General features: G+C 39.7%; 1 protein-coding gene across 2 annotated transcripts in view; it reads left to right on the forward strand.

The window, feature by feature from the left end:
• Positions 1–350: 350 nt before the first annotated feature.
• ATP6V1H (ATPase H+ transporting V1 subunit H) overlaps positions 351–17,706 on the forward strand; it is a 48,631-nt gene continuing 31,275 nt past the window's right edge. The window contains exons 1-5 of one of the 2 annotated variants that reach the window (XM_027673903.1): positions 351–441; positions 1,760–1,886; positions 9,107–9,209; positions 10,622–10,711; positions 16,055–16,168. In XM_027673903.1, the coding sequence (XP_027529704.1) occupies positions 1,783–1,886; positions 9,107–9,209; positions 10,622–10,711; positions 16,055–16,168 (411 nt within the window). In that variant the 5' untranslated portion in view covers positions 351–441; positions 1,760–1,782. Of the gene's footprint in view, positions 442–645; positions 765–1,759; positions 1,887–9,106; positions 9,210–10,621; positions 10,712–16,054; positions 16,169–17,706 lie in introns of those variants that run through there. The other variant, XM_027673911.1, reaches the window with a different exon arrangement.

Consider the following 17,706-nt stretch of genomic DNA (forward strand, 5'->3'; position numbering starts at 1 on the left):
GTCACCGTTCCTGGAGGTATTTAAGAAGAGACTGGACGTGGCATTGAGTGCCATGGTCTGGTTGACAAGGTGGCGTTCGGTCACAGGTCGGACTCGATGATCTCAGAGGTCTGTTCCAACCTGGTCGATTCCGTGATCGCTAAGGTCCCTTCGAACCCAAAGCATCCTATGGTTCTATAGTACGTGTATGTATGTATGTATGTATAAATGCATGTGTGTGTACTCTAAATGCATTATGCATTATGCATTACGCATTACGCACACAGCCACGCAGACACCCTCCTCAGCCGCCGCGCGTTGTCCCTCGCAGGCCGCCGTCGCGCTCACGTGAGCGGCGTCACGTGAGGGCGGCGGGGCCGGGCCGGCCGGTGCGCGGAGCTCCCGGGCTGCGAGGGACGCCCGCGGCCGCCTCCCTCCGCCTGCCCTCCCACGGCCCCCGCGGTGAGTGAGAGCTGCCCGGGCCATGGGGCGGTGGGTCCCGGGGTCGGGGGTTGCCGCGAAGGGCTCCGCTGCTCCCCCGAGGGCTCGGGCTGTACCGGGCCCCGTGTCTGAGGGCAGTGCAGGGAGCGGCAGGACGGGACCAGGGCTCTTCCCCCCTCTCTCCCGGGCGTCTCTCGGCTGCGTCGGCTCAACTGTAGCTCCCGTACTCCTGGAACCGTTGCTGCCGACTGTGCCCTCGAGGGGTGTTTAAGCGGCTCTGAAACGGTCACGTAGGAGCTGGGAAACCTTCAGTGGTCATCGAAGGACGTAGTGGTGCCGCTTTTGTGGGTGTCTGCTCATAGAAGTGGTTTCAAAGGGAGGAAAGTTCTGCTCCTCCATTTGTCCAGAATGGTTCCTTTTTTCTTTTTTTTTTTTTTTTTCTTGTTAGAATCGTATTTTCCTTGTCATACAAAGGAGCTGTGCTTGCTCGGGACGGGGCAGAATGTGCCAGTTTGCTCTCGCTTGCTCTGTAAGGGAGGGTCAGAACAGTCCAGAAATAGGCTGCATGGAGGGGCTTGGTACAGTTTAGGTTGTAAAGAATTCCAGCTCCAGCTGGGTCTGAAAGCTCTGCAAACACAGTTCTTGTTTTGGTATCAAAGTCAGGTGATGATTAAAGGAAGGAGGAAGAAGTGGTGAAGGTCACTGTCTATGGTAATGTGGTGTATCCTGATGAAGGGCTTCTGTTCATATTTATTTTTTGATTTGTTTCTATACAATAATGATCTTAATTTTCTTGTTGGTCTGTATAGCATGAGTTTTAATTTATATACTTATAGGTGTTTTTTTTTCCTGAAATTGTAGTTCACATGTTTCTAATGTCTAAATACTCTTAGACAAATAGGGGAGGTAAATTAGTCCTAATGTGTAAGGGTGGGGAGGGTATGCACTCAATTTGAACCCTGATTTGGAAGGAAGATAACTTCTGTTTACTGTAGGGCTACTTGGATATTGCAGAAGAGTAGCCTTTATTCAAATAACTTCTTTCCATTGTTCAAGGATTTACAAGACTGGAAGTTATTTAGTAATGGTTATTGTCTTTTATTTTAGCAAACTTATAATTGGCTACAATTTAGTGTGTAGATACGGCTTATTTTTGTTTCAGGTAATCCACATTTTAAATACTTTACAGAGCTTTGATTTCTCAGAAAGTACTCAGTACGGTTTTAGGGAACAGGATACCTGAGAACAGATTTTTATTTATATTTCTTTAAAATATTGGACAGATACTCTGGTCTTTAATACTTTCATAAGAGGTCTCAAATCTGACTTGCATTTCTAGGTGCATTTTAATTATCAGTCAAGATGGATATCCGAGGTGCTGTAGATGCTGCTGTCCCAACAAACATCATTGCTGCCAAAGCTGCTGAAGTTCGGGCAAACAAAGTAAACTGGCAGTCGTATCTCCAGTAAGTAAAAATTTTCCACAAATTTTTTCCCTCTTAATGTTAGACTTCTTGAGATTTTAAGCTGTGTTGGAACATTAGGTTGCAGTGAAGAACGTTCCATGGAAGTAGTTGGTAAAAGTCCACATTAAATGGAAATGGTTGTGGAAAATTTCCCTATGACTTATTACCAGATGAGGAACTCTCTTTTTGCCAACTCAACGCAGCAATATCAAATAATAAGTTTGCACTAATGTGTGGTATAACTGTCCATTTTTTCCCTCCTCATTCAAACACCATTCTCAAGTTTGGCCTTATTGGGTGAGTACTGAATTAAGAAAAGTTTGCAGTAATAATTGTCTTATATGTAGGTCTGTTATCTCTATTGCTGAAGTGCTTTTTGTAGGAATACAAATTGTACTAGCAAAAGTGGACTGGTAGTCCAGGAAAATAGGCTGTACCTTAAGTCAAGGAAGAGCAGTACTGGAGAGCAATTGAAGCAAGTAAATCAGGGAGTAGGCTGAAACAAATACTTTGGTCTGGGAAGAGCTGTGCTAGTGTGTTAGGTAAGCTCAGAGTTCACTTTGATGTGGATATGTTGGCACTAGGAGTAGCAAGAGAAATACTGTCCTAAGAGGATATAAGGGCAAACTGAGGAAGATAGATTTATGCATGAAGTAGGGAACAGGGAGCAGAAACAGACTTTCAGTAGTCCTCTGTACTCCGAAGTGAAATGCAACATTCTTGCAGCCCTGCCTTCCTGATGAGAGGCACCTATAAAAATATCGACAAAGTGTAAATTGCCATTATCTCATGAGGGTCCATGTATATTAGCAAATTACTTCATAGTTCATTGCTCAGTAACTAAAGTGACAGAAATCTTTGTGATTGTAGAGGTACAAACCATACTGATGATGCTTTGTGATTATCAACATTACACCACTTAAATTTTTTTCAGATTGCTGTCATACATATGTAAATAAGTGTTGTGTATTAAGATAACCCACAAGACTGTACATACACGTGCAAGCTGAGAAATGCTAACCCAGTAGAAGCTTACTAATGACTACCTGCTTTGCCCTGTCCTATGTATCTCAGACTTGCTTATTCCATTCATTGAATTGTATTAATTTTATCCCCTTTGTGATTGTATATCTGCATTATAAATCTGGATAAAGGAACTGATCTACTGAGGTAACTTCTCTTTCCTAGGCTATTTTTAAGATGGATCAGTTCCTGCTTCAGTTTATAGTGTGGTACTCCAGTGGCTTTGCAGGCAGGAGAGGAGGGATGGTGTGGTAACTTGACAGTGGCAGCTACCAAGCACTTTTCAAATTATGGCTTTTGCTGTTACTGTGTGCCCTGTTATCCATCTGGTAGGAAGCGTGTCCTAAGGAAGCCTGAGCAGCTGTGCTGTCCTAGTGGCAGGTTTGCAGTTACTTGTGATGAAAGAGGGAGTACAGTTGTAACTGCTTATGTAAGTGAATGTGAGACACTTTCACTGCTTCTTGGGTGGTTTTGACTGTAGGGCTGGTGAGATTAATCTGTTGCTTTTGTTAGTGTAAGGGAGCGTTCTGTTTGACAAGGAGTTGTATTTTGAATATTAATGTAGTAATATTTGTTTGACTATGCTTTTTATAATTTTCATTCATTCTTGGGATTCTCTTTCTCTAGTGCTGTATAAGGATGGGGAGAGTTTTGTTTATAAATCTGTCACCAAATTTTTATATAGCTTCTTTTGACCAGGAGGCAGGGTTCTTTTTCAGGATTCTACGTGTAGAATTAGACTTCGTTTTGTTCTGGAAACTATGAAAGAAGAATATATAGCTATTTCTTTTCTTTGAGCCAGCCAAGTTTTAGAAGCTGTTGTAGTCTATCTGGCTGGTGTTTGTGATCAGATTATGAGACTGTTTGATGCTTGATGCACTTTGTATGTCAATGACAGTGTGTCCTCTTTGTTTTTACTATGAACTGAATGTAATCTTGTGTCTTGCATTTACTGATAGCAGCCTGGCTCTGTGGCTGAGGTAGCTCAAGGATTGACTTAAATGGTGCCAGAGGGTTGTGGAGTATCGTGAAGTAACTGTAGTTCCTTGACTGAGGAGTTTTCTTATAATGAGTTATTGAAAAACATCAGCAGAACTTTTGTGCTTCTGAAGAGGAAATAAAATCATAGCTTGTGTTGGACATGTCCTTTTTACAATGGACAGGCTTGGATGTGATAGTGTCTTTTAGACTGAGCTTTAAGGGATTTCTTCAAAAGTCAATCAGTGCAGCTATATTGACTCATTTGCAGAATGAAGCACATTATTAAATGAGTGGAAACTTTATTCTGATGCACCTGTTAGAGGCAGCTCAGATTGGTGTGTTTTTGGTCTTAGAGCAGAAGGAAAATGCGGTCCTGCTGAATAAAAAGGACACTTCTCTTTCTTTTGTGCTCCTTTTTCTGATGGCTGGTGCACTTAGTGTGGTACACTTGCATAGAAATCTATGAAGGCATACTTAAGTCTTCAGATGTTTTTACATTAGAGGAAATATTTTTGTTTTCTCTAAGTTCTTAACACATCAGCTGAGGCATCACATAATTTGTGCTCCTTAAGCTATAAGTAGTATGTATGTAGTTGGAGTCAAAAAACTTCACAAGACATTCTGATGAATTTTTTTCCCTCTGACTGTGGCAGTTGTATGTGTATGAAGATGCTTAAAGATTGCATTGGTTGCAGCTTTGGAGTCTGGGTCACACAGAAAGGTGTTTGGAAGTTCTCTTCTGCTATCTGTTCTTCAGTGCATAAGTAAAATGGCTCACTAGTAGTTGGTCAGACTCTAGTAGCCTGACTTCTCTTGTAGAGTTAGTTCAAGCTAAAGATTAACTGACATAGTGTTTATTCCACCTCTGAAGGTTGTAACTGTAAACTAAGCATGAAACTATGCTAACACACATCTGCTGACTTCTGATGTTTTTTCTGTGTATGGTTGGCACAAAAGTGAGGTATTTAGGTATTACAACTGTATATATTATCAGTTTGCTAGTGTGTTCACTGCTCCCTGCAAAATTAGGCTGTGGAAAAAGATAATTTGTTTTCTGGTGCTAAAATGTACCCTTTCTTTGTGTTGAATTCCAGCTAGGATGTGTGCCTGAGGGAGAAGGAAGTAGCAAAACTTGGAACAGTGGAAGGTGATGTGTAGGTCTGCCAACCTTTTGGAAACTAAGTGTAGTTGAAGGCATTAGTTCTGTACGGACTTTCTTGCCTTTGAATCTTGAGACTTGTAGGAGTTTAGAGGTGTGGATGCTCTTTGTGGGTTAAAAATACAGTAGGTCACTGTTTTGTGGTTGCTTTCAGTGTTTGTCTCAGGGTGTCAGAATGCCTTTGGGGAGAGTGTATTGGCTTGCTTGAAATAGGTTTGGTTTTGAGTTCTGTAGAAAAATGAACTTGTTTCAGAATTTAACTTGCATCTTACTGCACTGTAGGTTTTCTAGACATACAGCATTTGATAGTACTTCATATTTAATCAGATGAGATACTTGTTGGTTAATTTGTAAATAGCTTCCCATGTGTCTTCAAGTACTTCACATACATGTTTGTGAATTCTGATGTTAAAGTATCTATTCTATGTTCCCGGGAGTGGAGGAACCTTCTAAAGTGGTTAAATATCTCAGACTTTAAAAGCCAGTCTTATGTTAGAGGAAATATAGAAGTTTCTTGATTTGTAGTATGTGGGGTTCTTTTTTTAAAATCTGGTCCGGTCTTGTAGGGTACATTCAGCCTGTTTTACTATTTCAAGTTTGTATATGTTAAAACTGTTGAGCAATTGTATAAAATGAGTGTTTCTAGGTACATGCAAAGTATTGTAGAAACCTGGATAAAAGAAATTTTGGCTTCATATGAGCTTCATATTTGCTGCAGATGTAGTAAAATTTTTTTATATTAAAAACAACAACAACAAAACCAACCAACGGAAAAACACCAAAAAATCCAAAATAAAAATAAAACAAAAATACTCTGACCTCCAGAGTGTCTTTTGTTAAACCATTCAAACAAAAAAAAAGGAACAAAAGCTACTGGAGGAAATGCATAATTAAAAGAAGGAGTCACAAGTTTCTGAATCATATTAAGAGACCAAGAGGTTTTAAAAATGGTGGTTTTGCAAATTCATACTTTCTAAATCTTACAGTTTGATTTTACTCTCCTGTAGCTAGTGGTCTCAAAGGCAGGCTTTGGTATATCAAGCACAGAGCTTTGAAACGTGGTTCCAGGCCTCCTGGTCTAAACCTGATATGCTCAGACAGCCTGTTGTGGTTTAACCTAGCAAGAAGTTAAACACCACACAGCTGCTCGCTCACTCCTCACCCACCACAGGGGGATGGGGAAAGAATTGGGGAAAAAAAAAAGAAAAAAAGGAAAATTCATGTATTGAGATAAAGAGATTTTAATAGGACAGAAAAGGCAGGGGAAATAATACTACTGCTAATATAAAATAACAACAACAAAAGGATTTATATTAAAACTAGAACACAGCGCTGTACCAGCCACTGGGAAGACTATTAACTCTGTCCCAGTTGAAACCAAGACAGAGCTGAAGCTCAAAGTGACTTCTGTCTGTTGACAAAAGACTGTGTAGACACATCCTGGAAAATAACAAATTAAATGCCTGTTAGGGATAGAAAGAAACTTTGGTTACTTGTTTTCTTAAAGGTGCTGGGAAATTCCTTTCTCTTTGAAAAGGGGATGAGGAAAATGTGTAATAGGATCATGGGACCTGATATCAGCTGTCTGAGGCTGCTCTGCATTTTCTCATGATTCGTTGGTTGGGTTTTTTTCCCCCTCCAGCGGTTGCTGAGGTTTACTACTTAATCAATTATTTCAATATTAAAATGAGATGAATGGAAATAGATGCATTTGAAATTACTAAAACTATTAATCAGATGTATGAGTTCCCTGATAAAATATTAACGACTGGTTTACAAAGCTGTCAGATCCCTTGGAATGTTTTGTGTGGCTTGGAAGGTGTCTTTTTGAATGGTGCTAAAAAAGCATTAAATAGTAAATCCTAATGTCTTTTTTCTCAAGGCAATATCAATCTCCATATCTTTTTCTTTTTTTTTTTTACCCTGTGGTCCAATGTAGGATAAAAGCAAAAACTTGAAAGCTTTTTTCCTTGGCAGTTGGCAGACCTCTTCTAATAGCTTGGCTATAAAGAAGCATCTTTCTTCATGAGCTGAGGCTTTCTCCAGCATCAAAGCTAAAAATTAAGGATTTCACCTTATGTTGGCTTTGAAGTGTTTTATAAGTGGCAATTTCCTTATAAACAAGCAGCTTATCTGGTTGCTTTTATATCAATATGATCCATCCATCCCTGGCTTGTTTGAAGCATAAGAGGCTTTTAGTTATGGGTCATTAAATCCAGTATTTGTGTCAGATGAATTGTCCTCATCTTTCCACAACTACTCAAATCCATCCTTAATAGACAAGAAAGAATACTGGTCCATCTAAAAGGCATGTGTTAGCAGCATGGTCATCATCAGCTAAACATATATAATTCATCTATAACTACTTATGTTTTTGTAGAAATTAGTCAAGGGCTACCCTACCACTGGCTTTGTGAGTCTTCCGTCCAGTAAATCTCAATTACCTTTCTTTAGTGCATATGAGGATGAAGCAGCTGGAATACAGGAATAGCACATCTGGTACTAGGCTGTTTATATTCTTTGCTTGAATGGTAAATTGGTAAAAGATGGCTCTGTGATGAGGCCATGCTCAAGATGTAACCATTTAAGTTAGAGGAAAGATAAGAACACATTGTAGATCTTATTTGTTTCTGTATTTCAAGAATCCAGATGATTTTGGAAAAAAAAAGTAAATATTTCCTGTAAGTTTACAAGGATTTTAATGTAACCTCTAGTCATGGAACTTCTGAAAAGTGACCTTGAATGTGGAAAAGATAAGTTAAAAGAGTCCATGATACATAGCTTTGCAAAGTGGAAGAGGCTTTTGATTCAGTGGAAATATTAAGAGGAGATGAGTCTTGGAAATAACTGAAACAGAGCAATGTCTAATGCTTTCATCCCCAGCGACTTTTGTATTGATGATGATGTGCGCAGTTATCTTCTTTCCTGAAGCACTCATGGTATTACCTAGGAATGGCAGTCACCTGTTAAAGTCTTGGATATTTTTAGGACTAATTGATTTACAATTTGTTTTCTTACCTGAAGAGTACCTGATTGTACTATTTTGTTTGTTATTTCTTATGATGTGCAAGTAGGGTGAAACTACCAGGAAAAGCTGAAATGTTGTAATTAGCGAGACAAAAATAAATTAGCAGCCATGTTCTCTGTCCTCCTTACAATTGTCTTCAGTGCTTGTGGCAAACTTAAAATAACAATTAATTTTGTTTTTCAACACTTATTTCAAGTGAATTAGACTGTTATTCATGTTATGTATTATAATCTTGGCATAATATGCAAAATATGCACTGAAATAGGTTGCCCAGAGAGGTTGTGGGTGCCCCATCCCTAGAAGTGCTCAAGGCCAGGCTGGATGGGGCCCTGGGCAACCTGATCTGATGAGTGACATCCCTGTCCATGGCAGAGTGGTTGGAACTAGATGTCCTCCAAGGTCCCTTGACAAACTCCCCCTCATGGAACCTTTCCACAGGATACAGTCTTTCAGGGACGGTAACAACATAGGTCCTGCATGGGGTCACAGATCCTGCAAGAAAATCTGCTCTAGTGTGGGCTTTCCATGGGCTGTAGTTTCTTTCAAGGCGTACCTGCAGGCTTCATCATGAAGTCTTCCATGGGCTACAGGATCTCTGCCCCACCGTGGACCTCCATGGGCTGCAGAGGGACATCCTGCCTCACCATGGTCTTCACTATGGGTTGCAGAGGAGTCCCTCCTCTGATGCCTGGAGCACCTCCTCCCCCTCCTTGTGCACTGACCTGATCTGAGAATATGTTTCTTCCACATATTCTCAGTCCTGTCTCATGGCATAGCAGTTTTTACTCCTAAAATATATTATCACAGAAATGTTACTGTTGTCCCCGTGTGGCTCAGCTTTGGCTCGTGGAGGGTCTGTCATGAATCTGGCTGGAACTGGCTCTGTATGACACGGGGGCCACTTCTCCTATCTTCTTATAGCAGCCAACCGCGTGGCCCCCCGCTACCAAAACCTTTGCACGTGAACCCAGTACAGTTATTTCAAACTTATTTTTCATGTTACTTATGGTTTCATATTTTGTTTTTCAGAGGGCAGATGATTTCAGGTGAAGACTGTGAATTTATTCAAAGATTTGAACAGAAAAGGAGTCCAGAAGAAAAACAGGAGTTGTTGCAAACAGAAGGCAATCAAGTAACCTTCCTTTCTTTTAATGGTCTCTCTTTTGTGGAGGAAGATGGAAGGAAATTTTCATAGTAACTCTTATTTTATTGTTGGTTGTATACACTTAAGATGTTATGAAATAAGTATAAAGCTTGCTATCCTGATTCTTTTTTTTCCCTTGGATATAGGTTGGATGTTATTTTTAAAACCTATTAAATAATTATCAAATGTCATCTGACTTTGTTGTGGGACAAGCCAACTCAAGTCTTTCCTCATCCCAGTTTACTTAGTTGCACACACTTGTACTTGAGTCACTTTTTTTTAAGCTTTTTTCCTTATAGTTTATTGATGATGGCTGCTATCAGAGAGGTTTCTGCTTAGTTAACTGAGTAATTATAATTTAGTTCCAGCAATAGAATCCACTGACTGCTAAGGTGGATTCAGTTAAACACAGGTGTCTAGTGTCATTTTAAGCCTGGTAAGATACAAGGTATCTGCATTGGACAGAGCTGGTTCAGGACTGAATCAGCCCTTAGCCCTTATGGAGTGAGGCAGGATGCCCAAAGACACTTTATTGACATTTGAATCAGTAGAATCTCAGCCTTGAAACCTGAGGTTCTAGCACACAATATCAGACATCAAGAGGATTGGGAGAGGCAGAGAGGTAGGTGAAGAGTAGAAAAATTTTCCAGCCTTTTTTTCTACTTTATTTTTTTTTGTGTTTTGGTTTTTTATTTCCTCTTTAAATTGTATTGTGTGACTCTTATGTAATGGACCATAATTTGTGTAGTAGCAAACACATACATGGTGTAAATTATATGCCACTATATAATTATGATGTAGCAGTTCAGAGTTCCATTTCTCTTTCAGTTTTAGGTTGCACGTAGTGAAGGGGAAGGAGGAAGTAGTGTTGAAACTATTTCAGCCTGTAATATCTGTTGCTGAAATTGTAAAATAGTTCAGGAGGCACAGCTCAAATAGGAACAAAGATTTGTCCACAAGGTATATAGAAAGTGAAGAGACAAGAGTGACCTGTCTTCCTCCCTCCCATTCATGTTACTGAAACCTTCTTGTACTTCGTCTGAGTTTGTTGCTCTTCTTTCAATTTACTTGGATCTTCTCACTGCCATAGGAAAGGACGCTGAGGGAGACTTTTCTAATCTGACCTCCAACAAAGCATCTTGGTGACTTTTCCTAGCGAGTACTTATTTCATTTGAAAGCCATAAAACAATTTGTGAAGGGTAACGATCAATGTGACAGAAAATTTTCTTTGTGAGATAATGTCAAATGTATTCATCTCTTACTGCAATTAAGTAAGATGTTGGGATGCTCAATGCTTATGTAAGACTTAACTGTGAATTAATGAGGTCCTGTTTTATATTATCAAAAGGAATGAAGACAATTGCTAATATTAATTTTAATGTTTCTCTTATTTTTCTAGTGTGCTAAAACATTTATAAACTTGATGACTCATATCTCCAAGGAACAGACTGTTCAGTACATTCTGACTATGGTTGATGATATGCTGCAAGTAGGTCAATAACCTGTATTATTTTTAAGTCTTTAAATGCATGCCTGAATGTTTCCTTAGCCTAATTTATGTCTCTTCAGGTGTTTGTCCTACTGTGTTAAAAATATTCTTTTAAATTTTCAGATCTTGTCTTCGGAGATTAAATGTTGGATCTAAAGTTATAAGGGTAATTTAGTCTTGTGTGTGTGTGTATATATATATATGTATATGTTCAGAATCTGGAAATAAAACATACCTGTATGCTTGTCTGTGGGTTCTCAACCTTGTTTAATGCAGAAGTGGAATGTTAAGGCTGGTATTGCATAGCAGTTTCTTTTAAGTGATCTTAATTTGCAGAATTTTTTTAAAATACTTTTTGCACTTAATGTATTGGCTTATATTGTGGTGGACTTGACAGCGCTAGGTTAATAGTTGGATTTGATGATCTTAAAGATCTTTCCCAACCTAAATGATTCTAAGATTCTGTGGCCTGTGACCTCAGCCTTTCCTGTGGTGCAGAAACTTGAAGTTGTTGAGGCTTTTCCTATTGGAAAATTTGGCCACCCTCAGAAGAAAGTGTAGTTTCTGCAGCTTCAGGTTTCCAGCATAAGTTAGGTTAGTTATAAACCTGGAACTTGTGAATTAATGTAACATACAGCTCTTTGTAGCTATGGGATACAGAGGCTTATGAGAGTAGGCTATTAAATTTGGTCTCAGGACTGCTGAGCTGACTGGGACAACTGAAGGGGAGGCTTTGCTCGGTCAGATAATCCTGCTTTTACATTTCCTTGCTCTTAAGTAGGCTAAGAGAAGTATTTGGAGTGATGATGTAACAAGATGGGTTGAGTCGTGTGAGATTTTCTCGTGGTATTCACATAAACTATCTGTGTTTGACAGTGTCTCCTGTTTCATGTTATATTTGATACAAGGTTACAGCAAAATGTATCTAATGATATTGGTTTAGGTCATCACCCTAGGAAGTGAACCATATGAGTTCTGATGCCAGCTCTGAGTATTCAGTATTTCAATAGGCAAGTTGAAAAATGTGAACCTTTCTGCAATACGTATAGCATGGGGATTATGGTGTTCTTTCAGGCACTTGTCTGCACAGTAGAGCCCTAAGTGAGTGCTCTGACATCTAGGATAATAGCTAGTAGTGGTGACAGGAGTTTATTTTTCTGTAGCTTTGTCACTCTGACCTCTTCCTCTTTAGATTTACTTTTTTGCAAGTGTGGCACAAACATCAAGAAGCAGAGAAGACAAAAAGGAGCCTCAGCGTCATTTCTTGATTATTGCACTGAGTTGGGAGTACCTTGTTTTGTTTTACATTTAGGATTTGATGACAAACTTTGTCTCAGTGTGTGAGAACTGTTTATTATAGCTACTTTTGTGAGGAATGAGTATCACTTTCTGTGCAAGAAATCGGTAGCCACAGAAGTAATAATTTCTCTTAACCTTCTTCAGAACTTTTTGTGAGTATTAGTAGGTCTTGTTTTGCTTATGCACTTTGCTGTTAGCACATAGCTTATAGCTACAGTACATGATAGCCCATATCATCTCTTGTGTTGTGGAATTAATACCCCACAGGTAAAGGCTTTCACTGGCCCACTCTTGAACCGTTGCGTTAGTTCTAGGTAGTTACAGGAAGTAATTTTGAGTAATCTCTTATTTGCTGTATTGTTTCTGTCATAGACCCTGCAATTAACTCGGTCAGAGGATGGTGCTAATAACACCAAGGTCATGGGTTTGATCCCTGGATGGGCCATATACTTGAGAGTTGGACTTGATGATCTTTGTGGGTCCCTTCCAACTCAAAATATTCTGTGATTCTGATTAGTGGTTAGATGACTTTATGACATTGCTGTGTTCAGGGCCTTACCCTGCTACAGAAGTGGCATGTGTGGAATTCTTAATGTTAAACATAATGACTTTAAATTGTCTGGGCTTTATAGTGATACAGGAGAATAGATATATGCTAATATATAATGATGCACATTATGGATTTGCTTTTGTTTGAATTTGGATGCCTTTTTTAGTTCAGAAATTCTGCTTCAGTTTTTAAAAGGCTGCACTGGCTTTTGTAATGCTGTCTGTGAATGCATTATTCAGGGATGTCTTGCTGCTGGCATAGAGGGCTTGTGTGCAGGCATCCGCATGGCTTCATCCCAGGGACTCCTAATCTGCCACATCTCTATGCAGCAAGGCTGAAACAGGACTTCTCTTTTGTTTTGGTCATGTTCTAGTGGTAGAACATGCTGTCAGTGATGCCTTATGGACCCCTGGTTGCATGTTTTCAAGGTGTAAGATTCTGTTCAGAAGGCAGTATATTGGCCAATGACTGTGAGTTTAAGGCAGGTTCTCTGCAGACTTCATGGGCAAAAGAACCCACAGTTTCATAAAATCATAGAATGCTTTGGCTTAAAAGGGGATCTTGAAGATCATCTCGTTCCAACCCCTGTGCTGTGGGACAGGACACCTTCAACTAGACTAGGTTGCTCAGAGCCCCATCCAGCCTGTCCTTGAAGACGTTCAGGGATGGGGCATCCACAACTTCCCTGGGCAACCTGTTCCAGTGCCTCACTACCCTCAGAGTAAGGAATTTTTTCCTGATATCTAATCTAAACCTTCTCTCTTTCAATTTGGTCCCATTCCCCCATGTCCTGTCGCTACGTGCTCTTATAGTCGTCCTATCTTTCCTGTAGTAGATATGGAGTCTCCTGTCTTGCCTGAGTAGTCTTAATTCAGTATATTCAAAGATTTTAGGGCAAGAAATTGTTCAAGGACATGGCCTGTCATGGTGCCGTTGACTCTTTGAGTAAAATTTGCCTTGAGCATGGACGGTCGCTGCAGTTTCACGAGATGAACTAATGAAATAATATTTGAAAGCTGCTTTTGATAGCTGAAACTTCTAGAAACTGTCACAGGTAACAGTATCCAGATTTTGTCTGTGTTGATAATGAGTGACTGTGGTTCTTCTGTTATCTTTCTATGTTTTTCTTGTGAGGTGGTAAAAATTACATCAGCTGTGTTCTGAGCACACCAAAAGCCTATCTGAATGTCTAGGATTGTTCCAGCAGTTCTACTTACGCATCTGATAATTTTTCTAAGAAAAATTTCTTTGAACTCTGGCAAATATGAAATTAATATGGTGTTTACCTTGTAAGAATATTGCTATTCTGCTTACTTCTGAAAGTGGAGAGTGTTAGCATGCTGGAGTCCTGGAGGAAACATTTCTTTTTCTATTCATCTGATAAATTCTTGGAACAATTTCTTTGGGTTAGTGACCCCATCGCACTGTACAGTCTGTTACTTATGAAATCTTTAAGAACCTACCCTGTAGTTGGTGCAGGTAGTACCACCCAAGTGAACTTCATTATGCTTTTTCAGAAATGACAGACGCTAAATTATTCAACTGTTGATGTGAAAGCTTCAGGATTTTCTTTTTAGCAGCGTAGTCAGTAACTGCCTAGGAAGGTGCAACACTACAAATTTCAGGACCATAGGCAGTTTTCCACTCCTTCCCTCCTGTCTTTAATCCTGCACCTTAGCAGCAAACCAGACGAGGCTTCTTATTGACAGTGTGTTGAAGTTATTTCAGCATTTCTACTTCCAGACCAGACCTGTTGGTCTCCTCCTTAATAATTATGTTGTAAACTGAACTCACCGATCTAGTTATGTTTGATCTTTTTTTTAGCTAGACTGTGTAGCACAAGCATAGATGGAAACAGTAATTTATTTGATCGAACTGCCATTTTTCATCAAACAAGCCCTCACAGAGTGCAAGCTCTCCACCAAGGCACTGTGTTCCTGACATTTTACTTTTTTATTTACTTCATAGTTTGAACAACAAATTTCGAAAGCATTTCTGTGTGCTCTTTGACACATGCCATATAGAGCACTGATCACTGTTAGGGGTGATAGCTGGCAGGTAACTGGTGACACCTCAGCTTCCCAAGTCAGTGATCAGGACAGCAGTTTGCAGCCCATGTGGTACAGTACTGTCATGGTTTAACCTCAGCTGGCAACTAAGTATCACACAGCCATTTGCTCACTCATCCACCAGCTGAGTGGGAAAGAGAATAAGAAGAATAAAAGTGAGAAAACTTGTGGTTGAGGTAAAGGCAGATACTTTCAATGAAGGGTTGGTTGCAACTCTGATGCTTAGTAAGATGCCAGTGTTTGGATCACAGATACATTCTGGTCATCTTGTGCTTAGTGGATCTTAGATGGATATTCCAACAAGGTGGCTTGCCTAGCTGAGTCTTGGTCCATAGAGTTAATAATAAGGTGTAGAACTGATGGACAAAAGCCTTTCTAGCTAGGGGACTTTGAAAATTAAAACATTTGGATAGTGGAGACTGAGATACTGTTCTCATGCAAGTTTTCCAATTATGGTGTTTCAGACAGTTCTGTCTTCCTTGAAAAGAGTTGCATACTTGGTTGTAGTAGCTTGGCTTCAATGGGGAGACATCTCTTCAGAAGGAAAGCTTACTATCCACCAGGCTGGAAAGTATATGGAAGTGCTTGAGGAAAAGCAAGAATTCAAGTATTAGATTTTTTGGGAGACAGTCTATATTCTAGGCTACTAGGAAAGAGCAGAGCTTCCCTTTCTCCTTCATGTTTGTATGACCTGTTGTCTGGCCTGCTTTAAGGAGAACTGTAATAGCTACTTTGCATAGTGATTATTGGGTGAAATACTAAAAGACTGTGCACAGTGCCCAGGTTCAGGTACTTACAGTAACTTGTGGTTCAGCATAGAGGCCCTGGGGAACAGACTTCTGGTTACTGTGCTCTCTCTTAGGTATGCAGGTTGCCTGAGAACTGCTGAATTATTTGCAGCCTCATCTGGTAGAGAAGGGCTCACTTGCGATTGAGAGGAATAGAGAGGCAGGGCTAGTTTACACCTCCGAAGTTTCACTTGTAGCACAGGGAGCCAAGGTGAACAACAGGCTCGTGTCTAGAAGTAGCAGTACGTGGAAAACTTTGTATAGACCTTAATCAAGCATAATTGATTGGATGAAGAGTAGTGTTCCTCTTAAAAAATGACAGTAATTATCTTGTTTCTCATTTCTCTCATTCTACTTCCTATTTCAAATGGATATATCCATTTTTGCTCAAGCAGGTGTTAAGAGTGCTGAGATGTAACCAGTTTGTTTCCCCTGGGCCAAATCTCTAACCATAATGTCAAAGTGCTGAAATGAACTGTATCCACAAGTAATTGTCAAACCGAAAAATTTCCATGGACTCTTACATACCAGGATGTGTTCTGATAACGTGTGCCAACGTAACAAGGAGCAAATAACTGCGTTAATGTTGAATGCTTTTACAAGTCTGTCATCTTTTCTCCTCTCTCAATTTTTACAGGAAAATCATCAGCGTGTTTGCATCTTCTTTGATTATGCAAAACGTGGTAAAAACACTGCATGGTCTTATTTTCTGCCGATGTTGAATCGACAAGATCTCTTCACTGTGCATATGGTAAGTTTTAAATGAACCTGTCTCTGAAGATGGAAGCGGAAAATGCTGGTTCTGTTTTGCTTCACAAGATTTTGGATTTTGAAGCTAAACTTCTGCCTGGCCTGGAAAGTTTTCCTCTTGCAGTCTAGATGAGTCATTCTTAATACAGGCTTCATTTAGCCACATTTTAGAAACAAAAGTTACATTGTTTACTGACTTTTTTTTTTTCTGGGAGATTAGGGCAGGCTTTAAAAACTTGGAAAAGCAAGGATTTTAGACTTAATTAAGTACAGCAAGACATACCTGAAAAACTGACTTTTATCAGAACTGCCAGTCAATGCTCCTCATGCTGTACAAATACAAGAATTTAAGTTCTCATCCTGTGCAAGGAAAATATCTTTACCTTGATGAACCTTATTTTCTTATACATTCAAACTACCAGCCAATTCATTGAAAGCTGTGCAAGTGCTGCTCACCAGCAGCTAAAACACTGATATGTTATGAGCACTGTTTTGGGCACCAGTCTAAACCACAGCATCATATGGACTGCTATTAAAAAAATTAAGTCCATCCTAGTCAATCAGTACAATCATATGCGGTGTATGGTTTCTGCTGTGTTTTGAACTACTGGGTGCTACTCGTGTATATGGAGTAACTTTTCTGGAATTCTTCTGTCATCAGTGGTAAGAACTGGCTGTTTCATATTGGCAGGGTTTTTTTCCTTTGTGGGGCAAAAATATGGCTGTATTACTGTAAATTCCTAGTGAAGACCATAGTTTCCACCAGTGAAACTTACATTATGGCTTGAAGAGGAGAAAGCTGCATGGCTGTGAATTGTTCTTCACTGCATATGTTTATGCTGGCATGAGATGGTAGAATCAAACCAGGGGCTCAAACTGCAAAACCACGTACCTGGCCTGCATTAGACTGTACTGGTGCAAGGATTCCACCAGGCAAGTCATGCTGTTTGCCCTTAGGTGTGACCAGTGCAACCCTGTTTGAGGCTGTGCTGCCACTTGAACAGTGAACTGGCCTGTTCTCAAGGAAAATGTTGGGCTTGTTTTTTTCTTTTTTTTCTTCTTCTTCTTTTCCTTTGTTTCTTTTTTTTAATCTAACTGATCGACTGCGTGGATGTGAATCAGGTTTCTTTGTGCAGCTGAGGGAGGAGGTGGCCTGGGTTTTTCTGGTTAGTGTAGTTTGTTTCTTGGTTTATTTGGTGGTAATGCTGCTGAACACTCATCCTGCAAAACTGCAGTTTGAGCAAGTTCTGACAATTTGGACTTCCCAAATATGCAGGTAAAGTCTGATTTTTTTTTTTGGCCCCTTGCAGTGCCAACTAATTAGTCTCCCTGGAATTGTGGCTTTTAAATGTGTGGAATGGAAATTTTGATCTTCAGCATTTCTTTACTCAGAGATGTGTTTTTCAGATGTTTCCTTTAGGTACTGCAAAACTATACAAATAATTTAACAAGTCACAGAGAACCTCATGTGAAGTGAATTCACTTTAAAACACTAAGTTTACTGCCTTATTATACCTTTTCATAACCCTCGTGCATATT

Source organism: Neopelma chrysocephalum, unplaced genomic scaffold (genome assembly GCF_003984885.1).
Source record: "Neopelma chrysocephalum unplaced genomic scaffold, ASM398488v2 Primary Assembly neopelma1_22, whole genome shotgun sequence".
Lineage (NCBI taxonomy): Eukaryota > Metazoa > Chordata > Aves > Passeriformes > Pipridae > Neopelma > Neopelma chrysocephalum.